Source organism: Artemia sp. Qi Xiang Cuo, chromosome 11, assembly GCF_049724085.1.
Source record: "Artemia sp. Qi Xiang Cuo chromosome 11, ASM4972408v1, whole genome shotgun sequence".
NCBI classification, from domain to species: Eukaryota; Metazoa; Arthropoda; class Branchiopoda; order Anostraca; family Artemiidae; genus Artemia; species Artemia sp. Qi Xiang Cuo.
The window spans coordinates 43099300-43122183 of NC_142804.1; the positions used below are offsets into that span (position 1 = coordinate 43099300).

The window sequence follows — 22884 nt, forward strand, 5'->3', positions numbered from 1 at the left end:
TATGGTATTTAATTTCATAAAAGGTATCATAGTCTAAGTGCTATCATAGAGTAAACAGTTATATGTCCTCAGTGTGATTTTTGGCCATATCGTATAGCACAGAAAAAAAAGAGGCTGTGCATAGCACAAAAAAATAGGGCTTGTTCGTTTGTTAACTCTAAGTTCTTGTATCCTTTTTAATTAACAAATCAGATTAAAGGGCTCCCCATGCCCTTTGTGTCACTGGGCATCCTTGTGGTAGCATTGAACCAAATCGTCAAGAAAGCAATTTTAATTAGTGATAAAAAAATCGCCACCACTTGCGATCTGATGCATGGAGCCCCTGGAGGCAAGGGCGAAAATGATTCGAAACACTCAATTGCAAATTGAAGTAATTTTCATACACAGGAGAATTTTATTGAAAACTATACAAGTATACAAGGGAAAACTAAACAGCTTTATATACTAAAAACCCTTATATGCAGTGACCTAAGTAGTTCTCGAGTTTTTTTTTCATCTGGAAACGTTATATTCACTAGATCATTATAACTGCTAGGTCCAACGAATCCGTAATTCACACTTATGAGCCTTTCTCCTGAATTTTAGGAGGGTGAACTCTCAGCTGATATGTACCAGTTCCACGAGGCTGTCTCTCTTCTTCAGCAAATGGAAGAAGACGTTCTTGACACCCACAAACAAGTTGTAGAGAATTTTCCTCGATGGCAAACAGCCTGCTCACAGCTCTTAGCAATGACTAATGAAGTTGATTATGATGTTGATGGTAAAACTGATTTTTTTTTCCTTTCGTTTTCACGTTTTTGAAATACTTTTAGTTTTCCAAAATATTCATTTATTTGTTGAAAGAACAGTTTATTATCTTGGTAAAGTCTGAAGTTTTTAAACTTCGGACCGTTCTGAGTTTTTAAGCTTCAGAACAGTTTATTATCTTGGTAAAGTCTGAAGTTTTTAAACTTCGGAAAGGCGCGCTTAGCAACCAAGTTGAGAGGAAAATTCTCACAAAACTGACCCGAAAACCCTCAGAAAATCTTAGAAATCTTCGTCATAATTATAATTTTTATACATAAAACCATTCCCTGTTACTATAAGTGAAATTCTTTTAATACGCCCCCCACCTCCACTGATAAAGGTCAAAGTTTGTGCATTTGTGTATTTTATTGCATGTAATTGTCACTTTCCTTCTTCATTCATTTTATCCATTTTGTTTATTATTAGCATATTCCCAGCAACTTGAAGATGTCCTTGCTGAATCAATGGAACATATGCTGAAACTTAAAGAAAAAGTAGCCAACTATCGAAGCCATTTAACGGCTGAAGAGGAATTCAGTAGGCAAATGATTACGTCATCGCAGCGAAAATTTTGAAAAGGACAACAAAAATAAAGTTTATTTGTTTTATTTATGCCATTTAATGGAATTAACACCTTTTAATGGGGCTTGTTTATGCCTCGGTTTGTCCCTATTATGTGCACTCACTCGAACAAAGCTGAATGTATAGGCTAGTTATGCTATATTAGCCCCTTCTGTTCTTGTATAGCCTTTTTTTATTTTGTTTAGTCAGTTTTTGCAGTTTGTAGAGAAAACAAGCACCTGAATATTACTTATTTTATTAAACATAACAGCTAAGTTGAAAATCTTCGACACTTTTGTTTCTTTTATTAGGCTGTAAACTAACCGATTCAGCTGCATTGTATTTTTTTTTTTTCGGCTTTGTCATGATGGAAAAATAGGTAATAATATTTTTAAAAGTATTTCCTGTGTTTTTTCTATTTTCTAAATATTGTGGGGCTTGAAAAAGGGGCATTATTAAAAAGCGTTTCTTTAACTTCCTTCAGAGGGAAATTAGCTATACTGGCATTGTCATTAATAACTTGGAAGAAGCAAAAGACGGCAAATATTCATAGACATAGCCTATGCCATAGCCTTATCCTCCCTTCCCTAAAACTAAAATACTAGATGAAGGAAAAAATTTTATTCTTTTAGATTTGTTTGAAAAGACGTCCATATCCTTCTACCCCAAAGATGACCTTCCCCTTTCATCTATATAAAATAAGTAATTTTTGTGGAGCCTTCGGAGAACCCAGTTTTTTTGGGTGGGAGGGGGGGGGGGGTAACTGAGAAGAGGACTGCCTCTTCTTGCCAAATTTAATGAGTTCTAGACTATAGTTTCTAAAGATAATATAGCCACTTAATATCGTAGATTAACTCAGTTAATATCTGAATAAAGTGGGTGGGGGTTACATAAATAAATACAATGAGCAGGCAATTGTTCAATGGATGAATTGACCAATTTAGCATTAATTGGACCGAAGTCTATTCTCTAACTCAAAAATTCTGAACATAAAAATTTGACATAGAAAAACGCGGGAGTCAAAAGCTGTTTAAGAAGGTAAAACCTAAATTGATAACTTACAACTGGTAATTATGCAATTTTCAGTAATTTGAGACGCACTACAATGTCTTATTTTGTTCCGTTTCCTGTTTTGATATAGGTATTAGTTAAAAGAGGTAGATAACATAGTCCAGTAATTTGCTCAAAGTTTTGAAATTTGGTGTTAAATTACCAATTTTGCAAATAAATTCGGCTAAAATTCTTATTTCTGGGATTCTCCGCATTTTGTATTTTTAAGTGTTATAAGGGCCGTTTAATCGTACAAAGATTTTGAAATTAAAAGATCCCAGACCCAAATGCTTATGTTAGTAAGAGAAATCATATTTTGGAAAATACCAATAGTTCAAAATACTTTCCGAACCAAATCAGCTGTAATAATTTAAGTGCGAAATATGCCATTTTTGTAACGTTTCAGGAGAGCCAAAAACGGAAAAAAAAAGTTTGTCGGCCCTGGTCGCTCTGAAGGATGAGGATAATGGGGATAAAGAGAAGATGTTCTAAACTTACTTTCAATAGTATAGTATAACTTACTATTTTCAATAGTATAAACTAAATTTAGATATTCCAAACAAATTATTCCATTTTATGTCTCCGTTTTCCGTGACAAAAAAAGGAAACAAATGCCAGGTCCCCATGTTATAGATTCCTAAGATAAGCCTCTTCCTTCATTCTTAATCGCAAAAAGACCTGATAAAAAAAGAGACAAATGCCGCTTGGAGGCTTATGTCTCTTTTTATCTTTGTAACAGTACAAGATAAGACAGTTCTGACTGCACCATTCGATTCATCGTGCTTAGTTTACCCATGCCGCATACATAACTCATTTTGATCAAATGACATGTGTTGCACTTTTAATTATCACAGCCGAAATAAGGTAAGATAAATCGCAATCTTTTTTTTTCGAGGGTTGAGCTGTAACTAGGTTTTACAAGAAGGTTTCACATTTTGAGAGTTCGTTCTTGGAGTTACTCGCTTTTACGTTTTTCCAAATTCCCATTAATCTATCGTGTATGTTATGTTACAGAATAGCAAAATAAATTTGAATATTTAAAAATTTAGTTGCGCTGGATTATTAGAGGGTCGAACATTCTTCACTGTCGACATCAGATTGAGCGGCACACACCCAATATATTAGTTGCGTTCTACAAGATTTACGAAAGGAACTGCCGTGCATTTCCGAAAATCTGACAAAGAAACTGAGTGAATTATCTAGTGTGCGTTTAGGTCACATGATGGGACTTTCCAACTGCCTTCTTTTTAGCATTGAAGTTTAATTTTTTTTTTCTAATTCTCGTTCTGAAATCGGAATGAAGCCTTCTTTTTTCCTTTTTTAAGACTCACATTTATCTAAAACATATAAAACAAAAAAAGTAAAAACCCAATTATCTGTCTTTCATTTGGGTTTTGCTTGCAGTTGCAGTAAATAAGAAAAGGGTAGAAAATTGTTTCCATCTAAAGCAGAGTACTATCAATAACGAAAGGCTAGTTTGTCTTTCTTTAGGTTGAGCGACCACTTTAGTTTTTTGTAAAAGATGGAAAATAAATGTATTTAATCAAGAACCAGTGTTTCATCTACGTACAAATATATAGGAAAATAGGAAGTTATGACAGATAATACAAATAATAGCACTTATTACATTTACAACTATGGTAACTATTCATACATTCTTCTAATATATACGGCTCCATCTACGAAAGATCTATCAAATGCTTAAAGAATAAAATCTAAAAAATACATAAAATGTCGATTTCATCTACTTCTATCTAAAAAGGGTCAATAGGCAACAGAACTAAAAATTCCCATATTTTGATTAAAAAGGAATAACTAAAAACCGTTGAAAACTAATCTGACGAAGCTATTGAATGATAACAGAATGAACCGTATAAAAATGAACTTTTGCGGTTATTTAAGCTTTGTAATCAGAAATTTATGGTAAAATGCCTTGAATATTTTCAAAATAAGGTCCATAATATTGTCAGTTACTTGATAGCTATGTCGCCCATATTAGAGGATGACTTGTCTTGGGTCTCAGGCAAAGCTAGTCACGATCTTCAAAAAGATGTTTCGAATTATTACGGATCGCATTGAGGTCAATCAGAACCAAAAAGGTTCCTGTAATGTTCATCAAAGCCAACTTGAAAAATTGAGGCTTAGCTTTTGATTTCAACCAACTCATAGGGTCTTTCTTACGGATGATGTGAAAGCAACTTAAACCTCCAAGGCTTATGCTGGTCATTTTTTATTTTTTTATGTTTGAGGTTACATGCCAGTTCTTGCCATTAAGTTTTTGTAGTGGTCACTTACCACTATTTTTGTCGAGCCACTGCGTTACCGACCTCAAGACTGTCGCAAGAAATAATCAATATTATTAATCTTACTTAAGAAAAAAAAAGAAACTAGTCTATAATATATATTATAAAAAGTAGTTATGTAATGATTATTGATTGTAAAAGCAATATTGAGCCATAATTATTACAAAACCCCTGGGTTTTGCCAAAGATTTTGTACTTACAGGAAACAGAAAAGTCTACTCAACAAAATTTCAGTGCAGTCTTTCAGATGTGAAAAGAGTAACGTTAGAGACAAAATCATAATATTCCAGTAAAACTAAGAGTGTGTTCCCAGTTCAAAAAAAGTGAATAGTTAAAAAAAAAAAATTATTACGGTTGAGAGCAAATTTACAGCTGGAACCAGGGCCGTATCCTGGAGGGGGACAGGGTGTTTGACCCCCCCCCCTCCCGAATCCTAGATACGGCCATGGCTGGAATGACAAAAAAGTAACTCGCATTCAATTTTCTTTTTATTTCCTGGATATAGTTAATGGGCGTTTTTAGTATAAAATCATCATCAAATTGGGGGAAATAGAGGCAAATAGCCATTCTAATGATTATTGAGGAATTAGTTAATAGAATATTCTTTGTTTGCAATAGATTCGTACTAAATTTGAAGTAAATACGCCTGGAACACACTCTAAAAAGCAACAATTTGATTATTTTTCTTCTGTCATATAAACATTCTCTTTGGCATAACCTACCGTCTTTTAATTTAAGTAATTCAATCCTGATCGGCTTCTTTTTAAAAGTCACCGTGAATTTTTATCAATCGATTGTAATTTAGAAACCTAGGAACTATCAAAAAAGGACCAGAGAGGGAATTTTATCCGTACACATTTAAAAAAAAACTAAAATTTGATTTTTAATGATAGAAACTAAAACCTTGGAAATTTAAACAAAACCTAAATTTCTAGATTATCTCAGCTGATTTGAGAATTAACAGAAAGTTTGCATAAAATTCTGCTTCTCTTAAAATTTTGCCGTTTTCCTCGTCCACTGCTATTAATGAAACTTCCGATACAAAAACTGCAATTCAAATAGAACTTTTTTTACTTTGCAGTAACTTTTGCCGTATTCCTGGTAAAACTCGTTTAAATTCTAATAAGTTGTAAACAGGTGCCTATAATTTTGCTTGAACAATCGTTTACCTCCACGAATACCCGCTAAAACAAGATAAAAATCATACTTAAAGTCTACATTAAAAAACGACGAGATAACTAGAAAGGGCTCAACAACTTTCAACTTTTTTTTAAGCTAAAAACAGCCGCATTAATTCTATACGGGCATGTCTTGTACCAACTTTTGAACTAAAGGCCCGTTTTATTAAAAAAGCTTCATTACATATCATTCCTCACTTTCAATGTTTGATTAAGGAATGAGGTTAGTTTTAGGTAACTAAAAAGGAATAGGCAAAATTTTCTTGTTTTATTAGAAAATTATTCCAAATTCACGAGCTGAAAGATATTTTATTGAGATGCCAATGTTCTTTATAAGCGTAATAATCGTTATCGCAAATTCTATTTTTACCCCTTAAATACAAACTATAGTCAGATATAATTGCAGATGCAGTGGAATTAAGGAAAAGACATCATTTGATTCGAAAAATCAATAATCTGTTGACATTTGAGTCAGCTATCCAATCCTTAAGGAAAATTACTGCCTCTGTTTAAAAATGGTAATATTACAACAAAATTAAATTAAGAAATCTATCTTAGATGACTAATAATTATCAACTTAGCATTAAATTTCGAATGGAATGGTATACTTTTTTCTTAAACATACCAAAAAAAGTACAACGAAATCATATATCACCTTAAGAACTCCAAATAAAATTTGCGACGGGTAGCAATTATTATGTATGTAAAGAATATAGAAATGTCAATAAAATGATATACTTATCTTTCAGTAGGCGAATTAGTCGCACAATCGACAAATTTACAACATTTTAATGAAAATATTGCTTTCTTTCTAAAAGAACGGATAATTTTTTTTTCTAAATCGCAGTACCATAGAATTTGACAAAAAAGAAGAGATTAAAGCCCCACCTTGCCAGAGGAGGTGGAATACACAGAATGTACAAAATGTTTTAATGTTGTGAAACAATGCCAAACTTTTCTGAAATCAAGACTTTTGAATTTTTGGAATTTTCTCCCATAAACAAAAATCTTTTTATGAGTGCATTACCATTTTTGGGGGCCTTTGAATACACCTTTCTTTCAACAAAAATTTTACTTTTTTCTAAAGCGAATAATGGTGTAATACTTGTGAAATTCGCCATTTCTGGCCACTTGCCATTCCTGACCTTGTTATTTCTTTGGGCAGGGCATATTTAAATTGGTAAAGCAATTTTGTTTTGTTTGACTACAGTTTTCTTCCTACAAAACTGATTTTTTTTTTTTCTAAAGCACAAAACGGTGTAAACTTGTCAAATTTTCCATTTTTAGCAATTAGCCATTCCCAAATTACAATTTCTTTTGGCAGGGCAGTTTTTAATCGGTTATTAGCCATTATGGGATCTCTATTTGATGCAAATTCGTGACGTATGATAATATTTCGTCGAATAATCGATTATCTATAAATACAAAAAATAAATAATAATAAAATAGAACTACTGATAACTAAGGCCTAAATAGAAATCATAAAAAAGGACTCTAGCCAGAATTGCCACCCATGATCCTATTGTACCGTTTGCAGTACTTTTTTTATGTAGTGTAAAACTATTTTTATGAGCAGTGGTATGCATGTATGCTGACAAATTTAGTTTTTTCCACGATTTGAATGTCTGTTACTGGCGGAAACGCGAACGTAAGTATCATCTCGGTAAATTATACCTTATTCATGGCTGTGTGGCATTCCTGATTTTGACAGTTGGTTCACATAGATGCGTGTTTCATTTGACGCAAAATAATTCATGCACAAAAATACAGCAGAAACTTAGAAATCTTAACATAAAATTAGTTTGTTCCGTACGTTAAGATGCCAACGGCATAAATAGAAACAAGGGGATTCGACAAATAGGAACAGTTGGGTAGAAATAAAATGGTAGATTTATTTATATATATATATATATATATATATATATATATATATATATATATATATATATATATATATATATATATATATATATATATATATATATATATATATATATATATATATATATATATATATATATATATATATATATATATTATTCTTAATTAAATGCGCTTTTCTTAACTGGAATATTTTGATGTGGCCGTTGAACCATCTTGACGCATCAATTTACAACAATGCGGAAACTTCGTGTTTCCGCGAAAACACAGAGTGATACTTGGGCTAATATCAAAGAATTAAACGATCCACAGGACGTATATTTCTAGTACTTTGGCGCGCGCCACGGATATAATTCAATTCAGCTTTTTGCTTTCTTAATCTCATTGGGGCTTCATCACCGTCCGTTATTTTTTCCACCAATCGAAGTACAGTATAATGTGAAGAAGGGAATTCTATACTGAGAGTCAAGTAATCAAATAGAATATGGGCTCCAGAAGACTTTAGAAGGGCAATCCTCTTAACAAGATTTTCTTCTAATTTGAGATTCACCTGAGATAAAAAAAAACACATTTAATTAAAAAGTTTTTAGTTTAACTACAACAAAATGAGAGTCCAGTCCAAAGAACTATTGTTCAGAAATCAAAATCTAATGAAAAGAAAACTCAATAAGAGCACTATTTGCATTAATTTTATTGACCTCTTTCCTTACTTTTGTGTTTGATTTTTACCGAAACGAAAAAGGTACACTTTTTCCAAAAGGAAAGAGATATTTTGTACACTTGCTATTTTTTCGTTTTACTTTGCTTACTTTGCTTTGAACTTTGGATGTTAGCTAAAATGAAGATTTGAATAATTAGAAATAACCGCAACTTAAGCTTGTTTCGGATTTTCTAGCAATACTCGGCAACGCTGCAACCCACAAAGCGCTAACGCGCCAAAGATTCTCTTCTACAAAGTTACTATTTTCTGTGGACTGGACTTTTACTTTAGTTAATTAGTTCATTTATAATCAGCAACAATACAAAAATGAAAGCTGAGTAAAGAAAAAAAAACTATATACACGGAGGAAAAAAAAATTATAACTTGCAAGGAAATACAAACAAAAGCAAAACAGAAACAACAAAACTATGTCCATTAATTACAAGTCGGAAAAAAAATAACCGAGAGGATCACTGGTGCTCATCTTTTTCGGAGTATCAGCCCTCAGACCTCTAGTGATATCGTCAAGCAGCACTAGTGGATCGTCAAGTCCAAAACGAGAAATAATCTTCCGGTTTCTGTAGCATCTTGGTAAATACAAAAAATTTACAATATTAAAAAAACCTCTCCTTAACTGAAGAAGGTCTTTATTCTGCATGAAAGGCTGGAGACCAGAAAGAAACAGAATTGCTTGATAGCAAAAACTAAGGTAAAGTTTACATAAGCCTCGGCGACTGTACCTTCCTCTATTTGGCGATATTTTACTATACGAGATACGAATACGCTGTATAGCACTAGCAACCAGAGACGAGCATGTAGCCGAAAGAATAACAGAAAAAGTAATACCAAGCCATTTCATCTTTGAAACATACTTGAGTAATACTGTACCCACACGTAAAGGAGGAACAGGGTTAGAGATATTAAAACAAAGAAACTACCATTTAGAAGCATTTACAGAAAATCCAACTTGGCCCAAAGCATCAGTCAGAACATGCAGATTCTTAGCGAGGCCTGACCCAGTATGGCTAGTACGCCATCAGCATAAGCAAAATGACTAAAAGCACCAACTCGAACTAGGCAAGGAAGCGCTTGCGAATGTTCAATGTTGTGAAATGCGCCTAAAATATCCACCGTGCAAAAATAAAGCAGCCTGTCTTGCATTTTGCCGAAACCAAAAGCTGACGAAGTATACGATGGGCTTGAGAAAAACCAAAACCCAATCTGAACGCAACTTGAAAATCAGAAAAATTACATTTAGGCTAAATTTCAGGCATGACGGCACATTCAAATAGCTTGCTCATGAAGCAAGACACTATAATTGGTTGATAACTGGAACTCTGATCTTGTTTTTTTTTTGTCCTGTTTCAAAGCCGATGTTGCGATTCCCGAAAGAAAACTATCTGGAACTAACGACTGAGATAAACACATCTATACTAAGAGCAGAATGGGTGTTAACAATAATGGCCACTTAATTGCAAAGTGATTCTAACACATGATATTATTTCATACCATTTTGAAAAAAGGTTATGCCAGCTTTGCCTTTCACTGAGACTATCTGTCTTTACTCCAATTAGCCAAGACTCTCAAGTCTTTCGTCACTTCCACCAATTTTATATAAATTCAAATCCATATCAGGAGCAATTGACTTCTTATCCATCTTCAAAGCCCGGTAGATACCACCGCCAGATATTGACAATATATGGGCTTGCTGAAGAACTTGAGGAATGGTATTATTCATTAAGGAAGAAAACAAGGACTGGATAGACTGATTAAATATAGAAAGAACAGGAGTAAAATGAGCAACAAAATTACTGATTTGGATAACCGAAACTGCAGAAGGCACACACAAGCTGCTATTTATTATATCTGAACATGACTTCCAATCCGAGGGGCCGTCCGAAGCATTCAGACGGGCTTGATGGAAAAAAAACATGCGAAACCTCAAAACACATCCTAACAAAAACGCATCTACTTCTATAACTAGAATCGAAAGAAACTACAAGAAAAAACATTAACCGGGTATGATATACGGTACGTGGAGTGTCTATAAATAAAATACGATAGTATCATCAGATCTCATAAGATTAAATAAATAGGATTATATTTTTTATGACCTTTTTATATATTCAGCATTATTCTTATTCTTTTGTACTCTCATATACAACTTATTAATAATAGTTTGATTACTTCTGAGAAAAAAACATCAATAAAAAAAAACTCATTTTACATTTAATAATCACTGTTAAATAGACTTACCTTTTTTATCACTCTTCCATCTTTGCTATCGAGGATTGAGATTGATTCCAAAATGCTTTTGCACTCTTCTGTAGATTTCTTAGCTACACTGAACAAATCCAAATCATCTTCAAAAGCCCAAAACAGTTCATAGTTATCTTCACTTAAATAAGAATAACTTTTTCGTCCATTTCTTCTAATCCTGGCACTAGACACTGCTCTGGAATGATGAGATTCCTCATGGTCCATTTCAGTCGGGTCATAAGTATATCCACCAGTAATTTGAATTTCATCGTCGGTCAAAGAGTAGTTAATGCATCTATAAGTTAAACAAAATGCGTTATATATTCCTAAGGACCGTGCCGTTTTATGGTCTTTTAAAATACTAAGACATTAGAAATGAACTCAGTCGGATGACACGGTAAAAAAAAAGAACAAAAAAAAACGCTTTCGTACGATTTTTTTGTCAATCAACACCAAGTTTAGAGTCACCTTGCTCTCTTTAACCTCCTCTCCGACAAAACTGTCCCTGAAAGCTTAAACTAGATTCACGAGACAAAAGAGGTTGGAATAAATAATACTATACCTTCAGAAACTCTTATTTATAAAGCAAGAAAAGTCCCTGCCTCCGCTCTCCACGTTAACAGACTACTTTATCCATCTGTACACATAAAGTAGTCTAATGCCGATTTCTACTCCATCAGCCCAACTTTTATTAAAAAAATAATGCATTTTAATAAATAATTTTTCACCAATGGGAGAAAACGATGTCGAGCTCCAGGCATGACCCGAAATTGAGAGTCAGACTCCCTACGCTTTTGGTGTCAATACATATAAAATTAAAAGTTTTCTAGCAATGGGCTTACTTTAGAGCTACACACATTTACAAATTTAAACAGGTGGATTCCCAGCAATAAGCAAGTTTCGAGCAACTGCGATGTAAAGTTTCTGGATTGCACGGAACCTGAAAAATATTGTGCTTCAAACGAGGCTAGATATTCAAGAAGACATCCAATGGTTCAACTCATTTCACTAGTCGACACAGTACGATGGATATCCACAGATAGTGAATTTAGCCCTAAATAATTCTTTTTCTCTTTTTTCCCGAAATGCGTTCTTTTTTTACCGGTGCACTGAAGATGTCTTAAAATTCCTGAAAGGCTCATATCTGAAATGTGTATGTCATTCTTTTTCCATATAAAGTATTAGCCTCAAACTTCAACAACTCACAAAGTCTGTGTTTTGGTTTTGGACGACTGAAATTTTGAAATGTTATTTTATATAATTAACAAATGACCCTCGCACTTAACCAATCCTGTGAGGTTATACAATAGTTGGCTGAAGGAGGTATATCTACATAGTACTTTAACAACGGGGATCGCTTGATCCCTGGGGTTTGTGTTCTTACTTATACAGTCCCTGATTGTGGCCGCCCATGTTCTAAACATAGTAATTATTGCAGTCTCAATTTTATACCAGCCCATCTAATGCTATATTCCACAAGAAAACAACATGGGTCTAATACCCAAATTTAATTTTAGGCTATAAAATACAACTTTTTGTGAATAATATATTTTGGGTCCGTTTTAATCTCTCATTCCCCGACCTTGTACATAGGCTATAGCTAAATTTTGCTTCATTAGGAGGGGTAGAAGGGTGGAATTTTAACGGTAAGAAGGTTGTATTTAGGGGAGTTTCGAAGGAGAAATCAAATCTTCTTCTTCTTCTATTTAACAGCAGTCGGGCTTTTCAGTAAAACTATTTAGCCCTTTTCCTTTTACTTCACTCTGTGGGCTACAGAGCTACTGGCTTGATTGCCTCATATTTATTATATATATTCAGATATCTTTCAGCAGATCTTTCGACTCTAGGAGTTCAAATATAAGATGATAGATGTCGATTTCTATGCTCTGTGTGCAGGTATAGTTGGCTAGGCTCTTGGCTGATAGTGGGATTTTGTGGTGTTTGAAGTATTTTAACAGTTTACAAAGCAAGGTATGTTGTGCAGACGTCAGCATATTACATTCCAATAGGCAATGGTCAATTGTTTCATTATTCATATTACAATGCCTGCAAAGAGGGGACAGGGGAATTGAACCACTTGAATTAGAAAGCTTATATGAGAATGCCAGGAAATTTAATCCATTTGTTCCAGAACGAATTCTATGATAAATTTTAGAAAGATACTTATTGGGAAAGGGGGAAAGGATAGGATTAATCTTATTAAAATTAATATCTGATAGCCTCCATCGGTAAATATCTCTAATTGGGATTGGTCTGCCACTTGGCTGGTCAATATTTATAGCATTTTTTGCTATTTCATCAACCTGATGATTACCACTTATGCCAGAGTGGCTGGGAATGTACTGAAAGTAAGTTTTTATGCCACTTGAAGCAAGATTATCAATAATACTGAGACAATGATAAGTGTCAATGTCCAACTTATATTGAGGAGCTGAGGTCAGCAACTCAAGGCTTGATAAAGAGTCGGAATAGATGATAATATTATTCGAATTTTTAATCAAAGCTTGGTTTTGCTTAAGGTGTTCTAATGCCATGATTATGGCATTTAACTCAGCAGACATTATAGATAAATTATTAAATAATCTCTCGCTCATTGCAATTTTCAGGTGAGGAAGGAAAACACCACTTGCAACCTTTTCATTCATTTTTGACCATCAACAAATATATCAACAAATCAAATTCTACCGGGTTCTTTCTTTAATTCTATTTCTTCCATCTCAGGATTTACCTTCATCTTTATGAATAATAATCAGCAACCCTTTGGTTGCCGATTATTTAAGCGTTAGAAGTTGTTAAGATATGCCTATATATTTAAACAAATTTATTATCCCTAATTTGAGCTGAATATCTTTCCTGTAAATACTTTTTTCACCTACCTAAGAGCAGTTTTTTTTCAGTTTTTTTTTTGTCTGAAGCTTAAAGGCAATTGAGTATTTCTCATTATTGCCTCCTGGCCTGTTCAAAGTTTCAAGTAACCTCAAGGGGGAAGTGCAAGAGGACTCTAGAGTTTCTCTCGAAAGAATCGTCCCTAGAGAAAGTTTAAAATATTACACATAAGATAAAATGAATGAATGAAAACGAATGAAAATTATAATATAAGAGAATAAATTTATGTTAGAGGTATCAGTCAGCTCATTTTACATTTGTCTCTTTAAACTCTTTTATTTGACTTTAATGTGAGCTTATGCTTGTTGTTGTGTGAAAATAAGTCATTTTAGCCAACTTGATGCAGAAAATGTCTTCCGATTGAGTGGAACATCCCTCTCAACATTCTCTGGAAGTTTAAACTTAATATTCTTAGCCATTCCTTGGAAGTTTCATTCTAGTATCCCAAGCTGTTTCTGAGATGCTAGAGATATATCTTTTGACAACCTATTAAAAAAAAGGTATCATTTGATTTAGTTAAACATCCTCCTCAAGATTCCCAGAAAGTTTCAATTTAAGTAGTAGTAATAGTAGTAGTTGCAGGTAGTAGCACTAGTCGCAAGTAGTAGCATTAATAGCAGTTAAAAGAAGCAGTGGTAGTCGCAAGAAGCAGTAATAGTCGCAAATAGTAGTAGAAGTTGCAAGGAGTAGTAAAGCCATAAGTAGTAATAGTAGTCGCGAGTAGAAGAAGTAGTCACAAATAGTTGTAGCAGTCGCAAGTAGTAGTAGTAGTCGCAAGTAGTGAATAAGTCTAGTAATAGTCAGTAGTAGTAGTAACACAAAACAAACAACAGGTAAAATTACTACATTACTACAGGTAGTAGTAAAAGTACCACTTTGAAGAATTACGATACAAACAGTATCTTTTGGTTAGTTCAACATCCCCCTGAGTATGCCCAGAAAGTTTCACCTTAATTTCCTCAGACGCTCCTAAGACATTGCTGATACACTCTTTTGACAACCTGCAGGCACATAGTGTGTTGCCCTTTGGTCGCCCTCCGATCAATTTCGGCTGTTGAAAAGGGCACTAGAACTTTCAATCCTCAATCGAATCGGCCCCCATCCGAAGTTTCTAAGACCCTTCCCTCCATGTGAAGTAGCTCCAGGAAAAAAAGTATAAATAATACATTGAAGGGTTATGGCTCTTTATTACGAGCAGCGCATTTAGTTCTTTTGTTAAGTCTGACCACAAAACTTTTTTCTGTACTTCATCGTTTTTTCGAAGGTTCGGTTTTACTTAATGTTTAAATTATATAATAAAATTCAGAAATCAAGAAATCGATGCTTTGGTGTTTTTTTTTCCTTGCTTTGTACAAAAAACCATAATTGTGCCATAATCCCAGGTGTCTATTGCCATTAAGATATTTGCGATCTAAATGGAAAACAAAAGTAAAACATGCATCCATCTATTAAAGTTTACATTATTATACAAATTTCATTTACATTATTTAATTGTTATGTTATTGTATTTATTACATTACTGGGTATGGTTGTGACCAACTTATCAATAATTTGTAGGGCATAGGAAACATATTTGATAAAACACAGCACAGAGCCAAAAACAGAACAGCACTATAATTAGCGGAACACAGGGAGACTTGAATCATTTTGGATTCGAAGCATCTACTTGCTTCTGACGGAGTAGCCACAACTTTCACATAAGCAGTGACTATAAAGCAAAATACACGATCAAAATATAAACTTGAAATATTTGTGGTAGACCAGTGATAGTTGACGTAAATATTGACGAAGACCACACTGCCTTTCCATATCAAACAAACACAACTTAAAAACAATAGGGAATTTTTTTTCCAAGACAGTGCAATTTAAATCGGTGAATATTTCGGCCCTATGTCCAAGGGCCGTCTTCAGCACAACATTAAAGAAAAAATATATATAAAAACAACTTACATCAAAATACCAAGTTTAAAAACTAAAAATGCTTTTAAAAAATCTTTAAAACAGCCCCAGTATCCTTACTTCAACGAAGTTCAACCAGGACTGATAAATAAAATGATGAGAGATGATGAATTCATTCAAACTAAATAAAATGAAATTATTAACTGCAAGTTTTCAAAGCTAATCTTGCTTTTTTAGCAGCTAGTCTTAAAGGACTTTTTGTAACGGGTTCAATACTACTTTCAGTTGGTTTAATAAAATATTTTGTTAGATCATTTTTAATTAAATTTTAGCACAAGGAATCAATTGAACATTATCCAGGGTCAAATTTTAATGAAGTATTTTTATTTATTTTGAGCCTAATTTCGATTAATTCGCGAAATACATGTCTTATCACAAGTTTACGGATGATGTGACAATCATTTTCGAAAAGTATTGTGTGGGTGGGATTATCAAATATATGGCTAGCTAACGCAGAATCAAAGGAGTTATTAGAACTATTTGCAATTAACGCTTTGTTTATGTTTTCTTTATGCTGGTGTATCCGTTTTTTCTAGATTCTGATGAGTTCTGCCAACGTAGTAATTGCCACAATCGCATGGTATTTGATAAACCCCTTTTTGGCGAGTAACTGGGGTTTTATCTTTACCGGAGTTTAAGAAATCTGTAATTTTAAAATTGTTGGTGAAAAGTAAATACAGATTGTTTTTTGTGCAAATATTTTTAATTTTTGTGGTGATTCTTGGGATGTACGGAAGATAGATTATATTAGAGGGTTTTTCCGGAGCCTCACATTGTGAAATATCGTTGATTTTACGAAAATGTCTTTTTAGTCTATGGTTAATCGTATTATTGATAAAAGGAATGGGATATCCGTTGCCAAAAAGAATATCTCTGATAAAATTTATTTCTGCTTTTATGTATGAATCGGAGCAAATGTTCAGGGCACGGTCAATGATCCCGTATTGAACCCGTTACAAAAAGGCCTTTAAGACTAGCTGCTAAAAAAGCAAGATTAGCTTTGAAAACTTGCAGTTAATAATTTCATTTTATTTCGTTTGAATGAATTCATCCTCTCTCATCATTTTATTTATCAGTCCTGGTTGAACTTCGTTGAAGTAAGGATACTGGGGCTGTTTTAAAGATTTTTTAAAAGCATTTTTAGTTTTTAAACTTGGTATTTTAATGTAAGTTGTTTTTATATATATTTTTTCTTTAATGTTGTGCTGAAGACGGCCCTTGGACATAGGGCCGAAATATTCACCGATTTAAATTGCACTGTCTTGGAAAAAAAAAAAAATCCCTATTGTTTTTAAGTTTTGTTTGTTTGAGTGATAGTTGACCTTTTGAGCTCGGCAGGATTTTGAAAAACCCAAGTACCGTGTTACACACAATGGCCGATCTGATATATTGGGAGATGCAGGGGGAAGGAATTATCAACATTTTTGGCTCAATAGATTCATAGGTTAGAATCTTGAAAACCCCTTTTTTTGGTTTGACAGATTTACGACATTTGTCAACTATAATGAGCTGGTATTTAACCTCTGACACACACATCGTGGGGTTACTACCACAGTCCTAGGCAAAAATGCATCACAAAAGGTCATACCACTGCAAAATAAGCACTTTCACATTCAGCACTATGTATTTAACATAATTCTTAGTTATACAAAAAAGAAGCCATAATCCTCCCAAAAGAAACTGACACTTTTTATGGAAATAAAAAATGTGGTTGAAAAGAAGAATCAATATAGCCAGAACTTTACACAGTCAATCTTGGTTTTTAGGAGGAAATACAAAAAGGGATCACATCCACTTGAAAGAAGAAGAGTTTCGTTTAGTCTGTGTTTCAAGCTTAGAGTATGTTGCGCAACAAATTCTAGGGTGAGAGCATATCCGGATATTATAAATCCACCATCACTCGCGTGTGTGGATATGGTTATATATAGTTATTTGTAATGAAATGAAATAAATACTTACCTAAACTTTCCGTGGCCATTGATTATCAGTGAGGATGTAGCAATGTCAGGATGAAATGTAAAAGACCTATCTGAGAGAATATCCTCGTCAGATATAAACACCTCCCCACAGTTCAGAATATTTTTTCCATTTATGTTATTTTTCAATAGATTATTCACAGGGACGATCTGAAAAACATTTTCGATTGCTTAAATAAACGAACTGTTTTGAAGCAAAATCGTATACTTACACTTTTTCAGAAATGTGATGTTTTAGTAGCGAAACCTCTGATTATATTCAAGATAAGTTAAGAGTACGTTTCAATATCGAAACATTTTATTAATATTCAACGAATTACTTACAGCAAACCCCGCTCTATATTTTTGTCAAAAAGATAAATAAGCAGATCAGATGGCACAATAAATCAACTATATTTTTTTTCGCTTTTTTAATTTTGCGCTATAGCAGCTACAGAACGTACAGAAGCTCAAGGCCTCAAGTAGTTCTTAAACACGCAATTTAAAAGAGGGTTGGTAGTAAACAAATAATTCTGATGTGAAGAAGCTATGGAGAGCAGAAATGAGGACAGGAATGAAATTTTTTGTTAAAAATAGATTTAACTATGAGAAAAAAACGAAGTTTTGAAAACAGCTTTGCTTTAGAGGTTGTCAAGTCATAGGCTATAAGGCCAAGAAATAAAAACGGCAATTTATTTAAAAAAAGCAAATTATGGAGGAAATCTTAAACTTTAGATTTTTGGGTGAAAGTAGAGGGAGGGCCAGAGCTCCTAATCTGTTCATAACCACGAAAACCCAAATTCTGTTTCATTGTATGATTAATGACCTTCACTGAACAGTTTTAATAAAATCCAATTTATAAATTTTGGTATGTATTTCTAACAATCAGGCAATAATAGAGCCAGTATCGATGGACATAAAGCAAGGCTAAATATATACATAGGGCAATAGCTTAAGGCACCCCAATATATGGGTGCCAACTAGTGTTTCACTACATAGCAAGCGATATAAACTTATTCCTCATGAACTGCAGCATTAATTGTGCAAATCAAAGCCGAAGAAAAGAATACAGTAAAAAAAAATATTGCAATTTAACGCATCACTAACATCTTAGATATAGGTTGGAAATGACCTGTTTTCTTTCTTTTTTTTAATGTAAAGTTCTACTCTTGCTGCTACTACTACTATTCACCAACAACGTGCTGCAGCAGCAAGCCATTACAGCTGCGCACGCTCCTCCTCCAACTCAAATAGAGTACCTAGTCATATTATGAGTACATGTTAGTTGTCTGCAGCAAAAGCAGAGAAAACAGAACATACTTCTAAAATTTGGCGTTTTCCTTATTTGTATTCCCACTATATTGAAGATTAGAACTATAAAAAACATAGAACGAACAACATGTCGGTTGTTAGCCAAAGCTAAAAGCGGTAACGATAAGACAATCAATAGCCTTGTTGAAATTCATGTGAAGGTAAAACAAAAGTAAAAATACCTACTTTTTTCGTTTCTATTCCTCCGAGATCTATTCAATTTTGTTGGTTTAGAATTTATATGTAAAAAAAAAATCTTGGTAAGGTATTTCATTACATGATCATCCAAAGCTAATTGGATTTGCCGAGGAAAATTACGTTAACTAATTTTGGGGACTTACTACCAAATGAAATTAAATTCTGTGCCTGTGACCTGTAATCGACTATCAAAGACTACGAAAATATTTTTAACACTCTGCCCAAAGTTAATGAAAACCAGCTGAAATGGGGTATGAGCCGTAGATAAAAACAACAAAGTGAATCTTATTTCTTTGGACTCCTCCTCACGACGGAAAACTTGTTGACTAATGAGGAATAGAGATTAATACAATAAATACTTATATTTCTGTATGAATTAATAGCCCATTTAAAATAAATTATATTGATGATATATAAATCATTAAAATTTGAATTTGAATTAAATCAACTTGGTGAAAGAGAATAAAAGTCTTGAGTGACGTTCTATAGTTCATAACTAGGGTAGATCTAAGGTAGATAGGCATAGAATACCATCCCCTGCAAAACAAATGATTCAAAGATTTATAGCTTACCATGTCCACAGGTAGGACTTGCCAGCAATTGGACAAACGAGATTGTTCATGTTTTATGGACTATGCCCACTGGGAAAGCCCACTGGAATTAAAGCAGGGATGACTCAGAGTTTAGGGTTGACTCATAACGGGCAATGTCTAAGGACTGTTGGGCTTGAAAGCAAAATATGGGACTGAAGTTGCCTGAATTTGCTGATGAACAAGTGTCTTAGACCTAACAGGTCTCCTCGACTAGAGTCTCGGGCAGGTTGACCGACTTTTAGGATTGACAGATCACCACTAAGACGCCTGGACTCGCAGCCTCAGGCTCCTGACTATCTGGGCTTCAAAAATTGAGTCACCCGCCTGAGACTATAGGGCGGGCCCTATTACGCTTAGGTCGCTTGCTTTCACTGCAAGTCCAGGCAACTTTTTTGTCAACCAATTTTTATTTAGTTTTGAGTTAGTGTAACTGTCTTGGCTTATAAATTTGGTCGCCTGCCTAGGACTATAGACGGGCAGGCTTATTAAGTTGAGGTTGCTTGTTCACCTGCAGCTTGGCGGTCATGTGTTGATCCTAAAAAATCGCTCATCCCTCCTGAGACTATAGGCACGCGGGTCCTATTAGGCTTAAGTCACTTGTTCACCTGCAAGTTCAGGCAAATTGTTGGTCAACCAATTTTTAATTAATTGTGTGTTAGGGTGACTGTCTGAGCTAATAGATTGGGGCCTAACATAACATGAACTAACCAAGCCAAGGCTCAAGGCAAGTGGGCTTATTTATGCTTAAGTATCTTGTTCGCCTACGAGTCCAAGTGACTTGTAGGTCAACTAATTTTTAAGTAATTTTGTGTTAATGTAACTGTCTTGGCTAGTCAATGGGGTCACCCACCCAATTGATAAAGACTGCGACTCCAGGCAACTTGGTGGTCATGTGTCAATCCTGAAACTCAGTCAACGTGCCTGACACTCTACCCGAGCGGTCTTATTAGGCTTAGGATGCTTGTTCATCTGCAAGTTCAGGCGACTTTAGTCCCCTGTTTTGCTTTGAATGGGCAAACTACGTGAGTTGTAGTCCTTTCTTCCACAAAAATAGGGGGTCTTGTCTTCCCCAAAGATAAAATTATTGTACCTTTCAGCTACTTAAACCAAACTAATATTACCGAATTTTGATCTGATATCTTATGGGAAAAGAGGCGTTGGACAGGGGCTAGCTGCCCTCCAATCTTTTTGGTAACTTTCAAAGGTCACTAAAATATTTGATTCCCTATCAACCACGCCCTTTTCTATTCTTCTAGGACTCTCGGTATGATGCAATCATGCCCCAGGGAAGAAAACATATTGTCTTCTTTGGTTTTGACTCCGTAATCTGTCAATGAAGACCGGACTGAAACAAAGTCCAGTAGCCATTACACATTGTCCGTTATGAGTCAACCGAAAAATCTTAGTCATCTCTATTGTAATTCCAGTAGGCTTTCGCAGTAGGCATAGCTCATATAATATGAACAATCTTAGTTGCCCAATTGCCATCAAGTCCTGCCAGCGGACATGGTCAGCAATAAATCTTTGAATAATTTGTTTTACCGGTGCAGGGTGCTCTATGTCTATGTACCTTAGTTCTTCCCTACCATGAATGATAGACCATCGCTCAGCACTTTTATTCACTTTCACCAAGTGGATTTTAATTGACACAAAAGCAAATCTTATTTCTTTGGACTCCACCTCATAATGAAAAATTTGTTGCCTAATCAGGAATACAGACTAGTACAATAAATTGTTATATTTCGGCATGAATTACAATCCACATTTAAAATCAATTATACTGATGATATTGATATTAGAGCCTACGAAAACCCATCAGAAATCAATTTCCTGCGTAGACATCACGAGTGTAGATGACTTAGAAATTAATGTTTGAATGTCAATTATCAAAGAGAAAAACTTAAAGATATTACTGGTAATTAAATTTACCGAAAGCCCAATTCCACCGACACCAGCAGCAGTGGTAAATATTAGGAATGCAGACTAGTACTTGAATAGTAATGTTTCATTAAGAACTACAAAACAACTGTCTAAATATCAGTTATCGACGGGAGGTAGATAGATAATCTTCATATTCACTCGTGACATTAGCTACCCATTAAATATCTTTTAGTCTTTTCTTTCAGCTCCCTTTTAATATTTTCTTTGCTAAGATTTCTTAGATGGCTGAAAAGGATTCGTTAATTAGCTAAGCGTCCAAAAATACAGCCTAGCTATGAGTCGTCGTGCTACCAGACAAGAATTTCCAACCGTCAAAGATAACACGTTGCGGGGGGGGGGATTATCCCCCCCCCCTTTAGAAGGCAGAATGCCAAACACGCATCCAACACTATCATTAATTGGCTCAGAATGGGTGGTTTGCATTTTTTTAAAAGTTCCCGTTCCAAGTGTCTATATTTTCTCGCCTCGGTTAGGGAAGCAATATGATCTTTCATAGGAGAGTGATCCTCGATTGTTATTAAGATATCTTCTACGAGAGAAGATTCCTAGAAATGTGGCTCCAAAGATTGAAGCAGTTTATTTTCCACGCCTTCTAGAAATTGAACAAATCGACCATGCTTGAGAGTCCTTCGGGTTTTACGTATCTTTATTCATCATCTACTTGTCGATTTTCTACCTTTTCCAACTAGGACTTAATTCTCACAAGAATTGCAATAGAGTCCACAACAGAAAGTCCCAAATGAATGCTTTAAAATGAATATCATCTGAAATAAAAAGAAAAAAAACTTTGCCTGTTAAGGTTTTAAATGATGAAGCCACTTTTCTTAAGATGTCTGGAACTCGTGCATTTCCAATTTTAGCAGGGAAATCTCATTTATTTATATACCAAAAGATTTAGTGTTGAAAAACTGGAATAAAATCTGAAATCAAAGCACAAAGGTTAGGATCTTTAATTTTTGATTAAAATTTATTTTAATTTTTAATTAAATGAATTTTAATTCATTTTAATTTTTAATTGAATGAATTGAATTAAATGAATTTTAATTCATTTAAATTTAATTCCTTTTCAATTCATTAAATGAATTAAAAAGGAACACTAAATTTGATTCATTAAATTTAGTGTATATAAATATACACTAAATTTTAAATTTCCTAGAATCTATTACATTATAATAGAAAAGATCGAATCAATACAAACAGACAAGAAAAAACTAACTGATAAGTTTTCTATTCTGAGATAGAGGTATATTGTCGACAAAAGCTAATTAGTGACTTTTTATGTATTTTTTTAAAAATCTCTACCACTCAAAGGTCATTTTTTGC

General features: G+C 34.0%; 2 protein-coding genes across 2 annotated transcripts in view; one reads left to right on the plus strand and one right to left on the minus strand.

Annotated features, from left to right (window-relative positions):
• The first annotated feature begins 494 nt into the window (after positions 1-494).
• On the plus strand, positions 495-3564 carry LOC148947000 (kinesin-like protein KIF2A). The gene is made up of 2 exons (XM_089096799.1): positions 495-760; positions 1213-3564. The coding sequence occupies exons 1-2, from the start codon at positions 607-609 to the stop codon at positions 1359-1361; spliced, it is 303 nt and encodes a 100-aa protein (XP_088952925.1). The 5' UTR covers positions 495-606; the 3' UTR covers positions 1362-3564.
• A 4344-nt stretch (positions 3565-7908) lies between these two features.
• Positions 7909-22884, minus strand: part of LOC148947001 (uncharacterized) — a gene marked incomplete at its 5' end in the record, with an annotated part of 46235 nt that continues 31259 nt past the window's right edge. The window contains 3 exons of the mRNA XM_089097226.1: positions 7909-8309; positions 10716-11013; positions 17523-17689. Of these exons, the coding sequence (XP_088953352.1) occupies positions 8049-8309; positions 10716-11013; positions 17523-17689 (726 nt within the window). The remainder of the gene's footprint in view (positions 8310-10715; positions 11014-17522; positions 17690-22884) is intronic.

What these genes read in the sequence shown, in the direction of transcription:
- LOC148947000 (XM_089096799.1), top strand. Translation starts at nt 607, where the DNA reads ATGTACCAGTTCCACGAGGCTGTCTCTCTTCTTCAGCAAATGGAAGAA. An exon ending in AGTTGATTATGATGTTGATG is followed by an intron (nt 761 to 1,212) that starts GTAAAACTGATT and finishes GTTTATTATTAG; the next exon opens with CATATTCCCAGCAACTTGAA.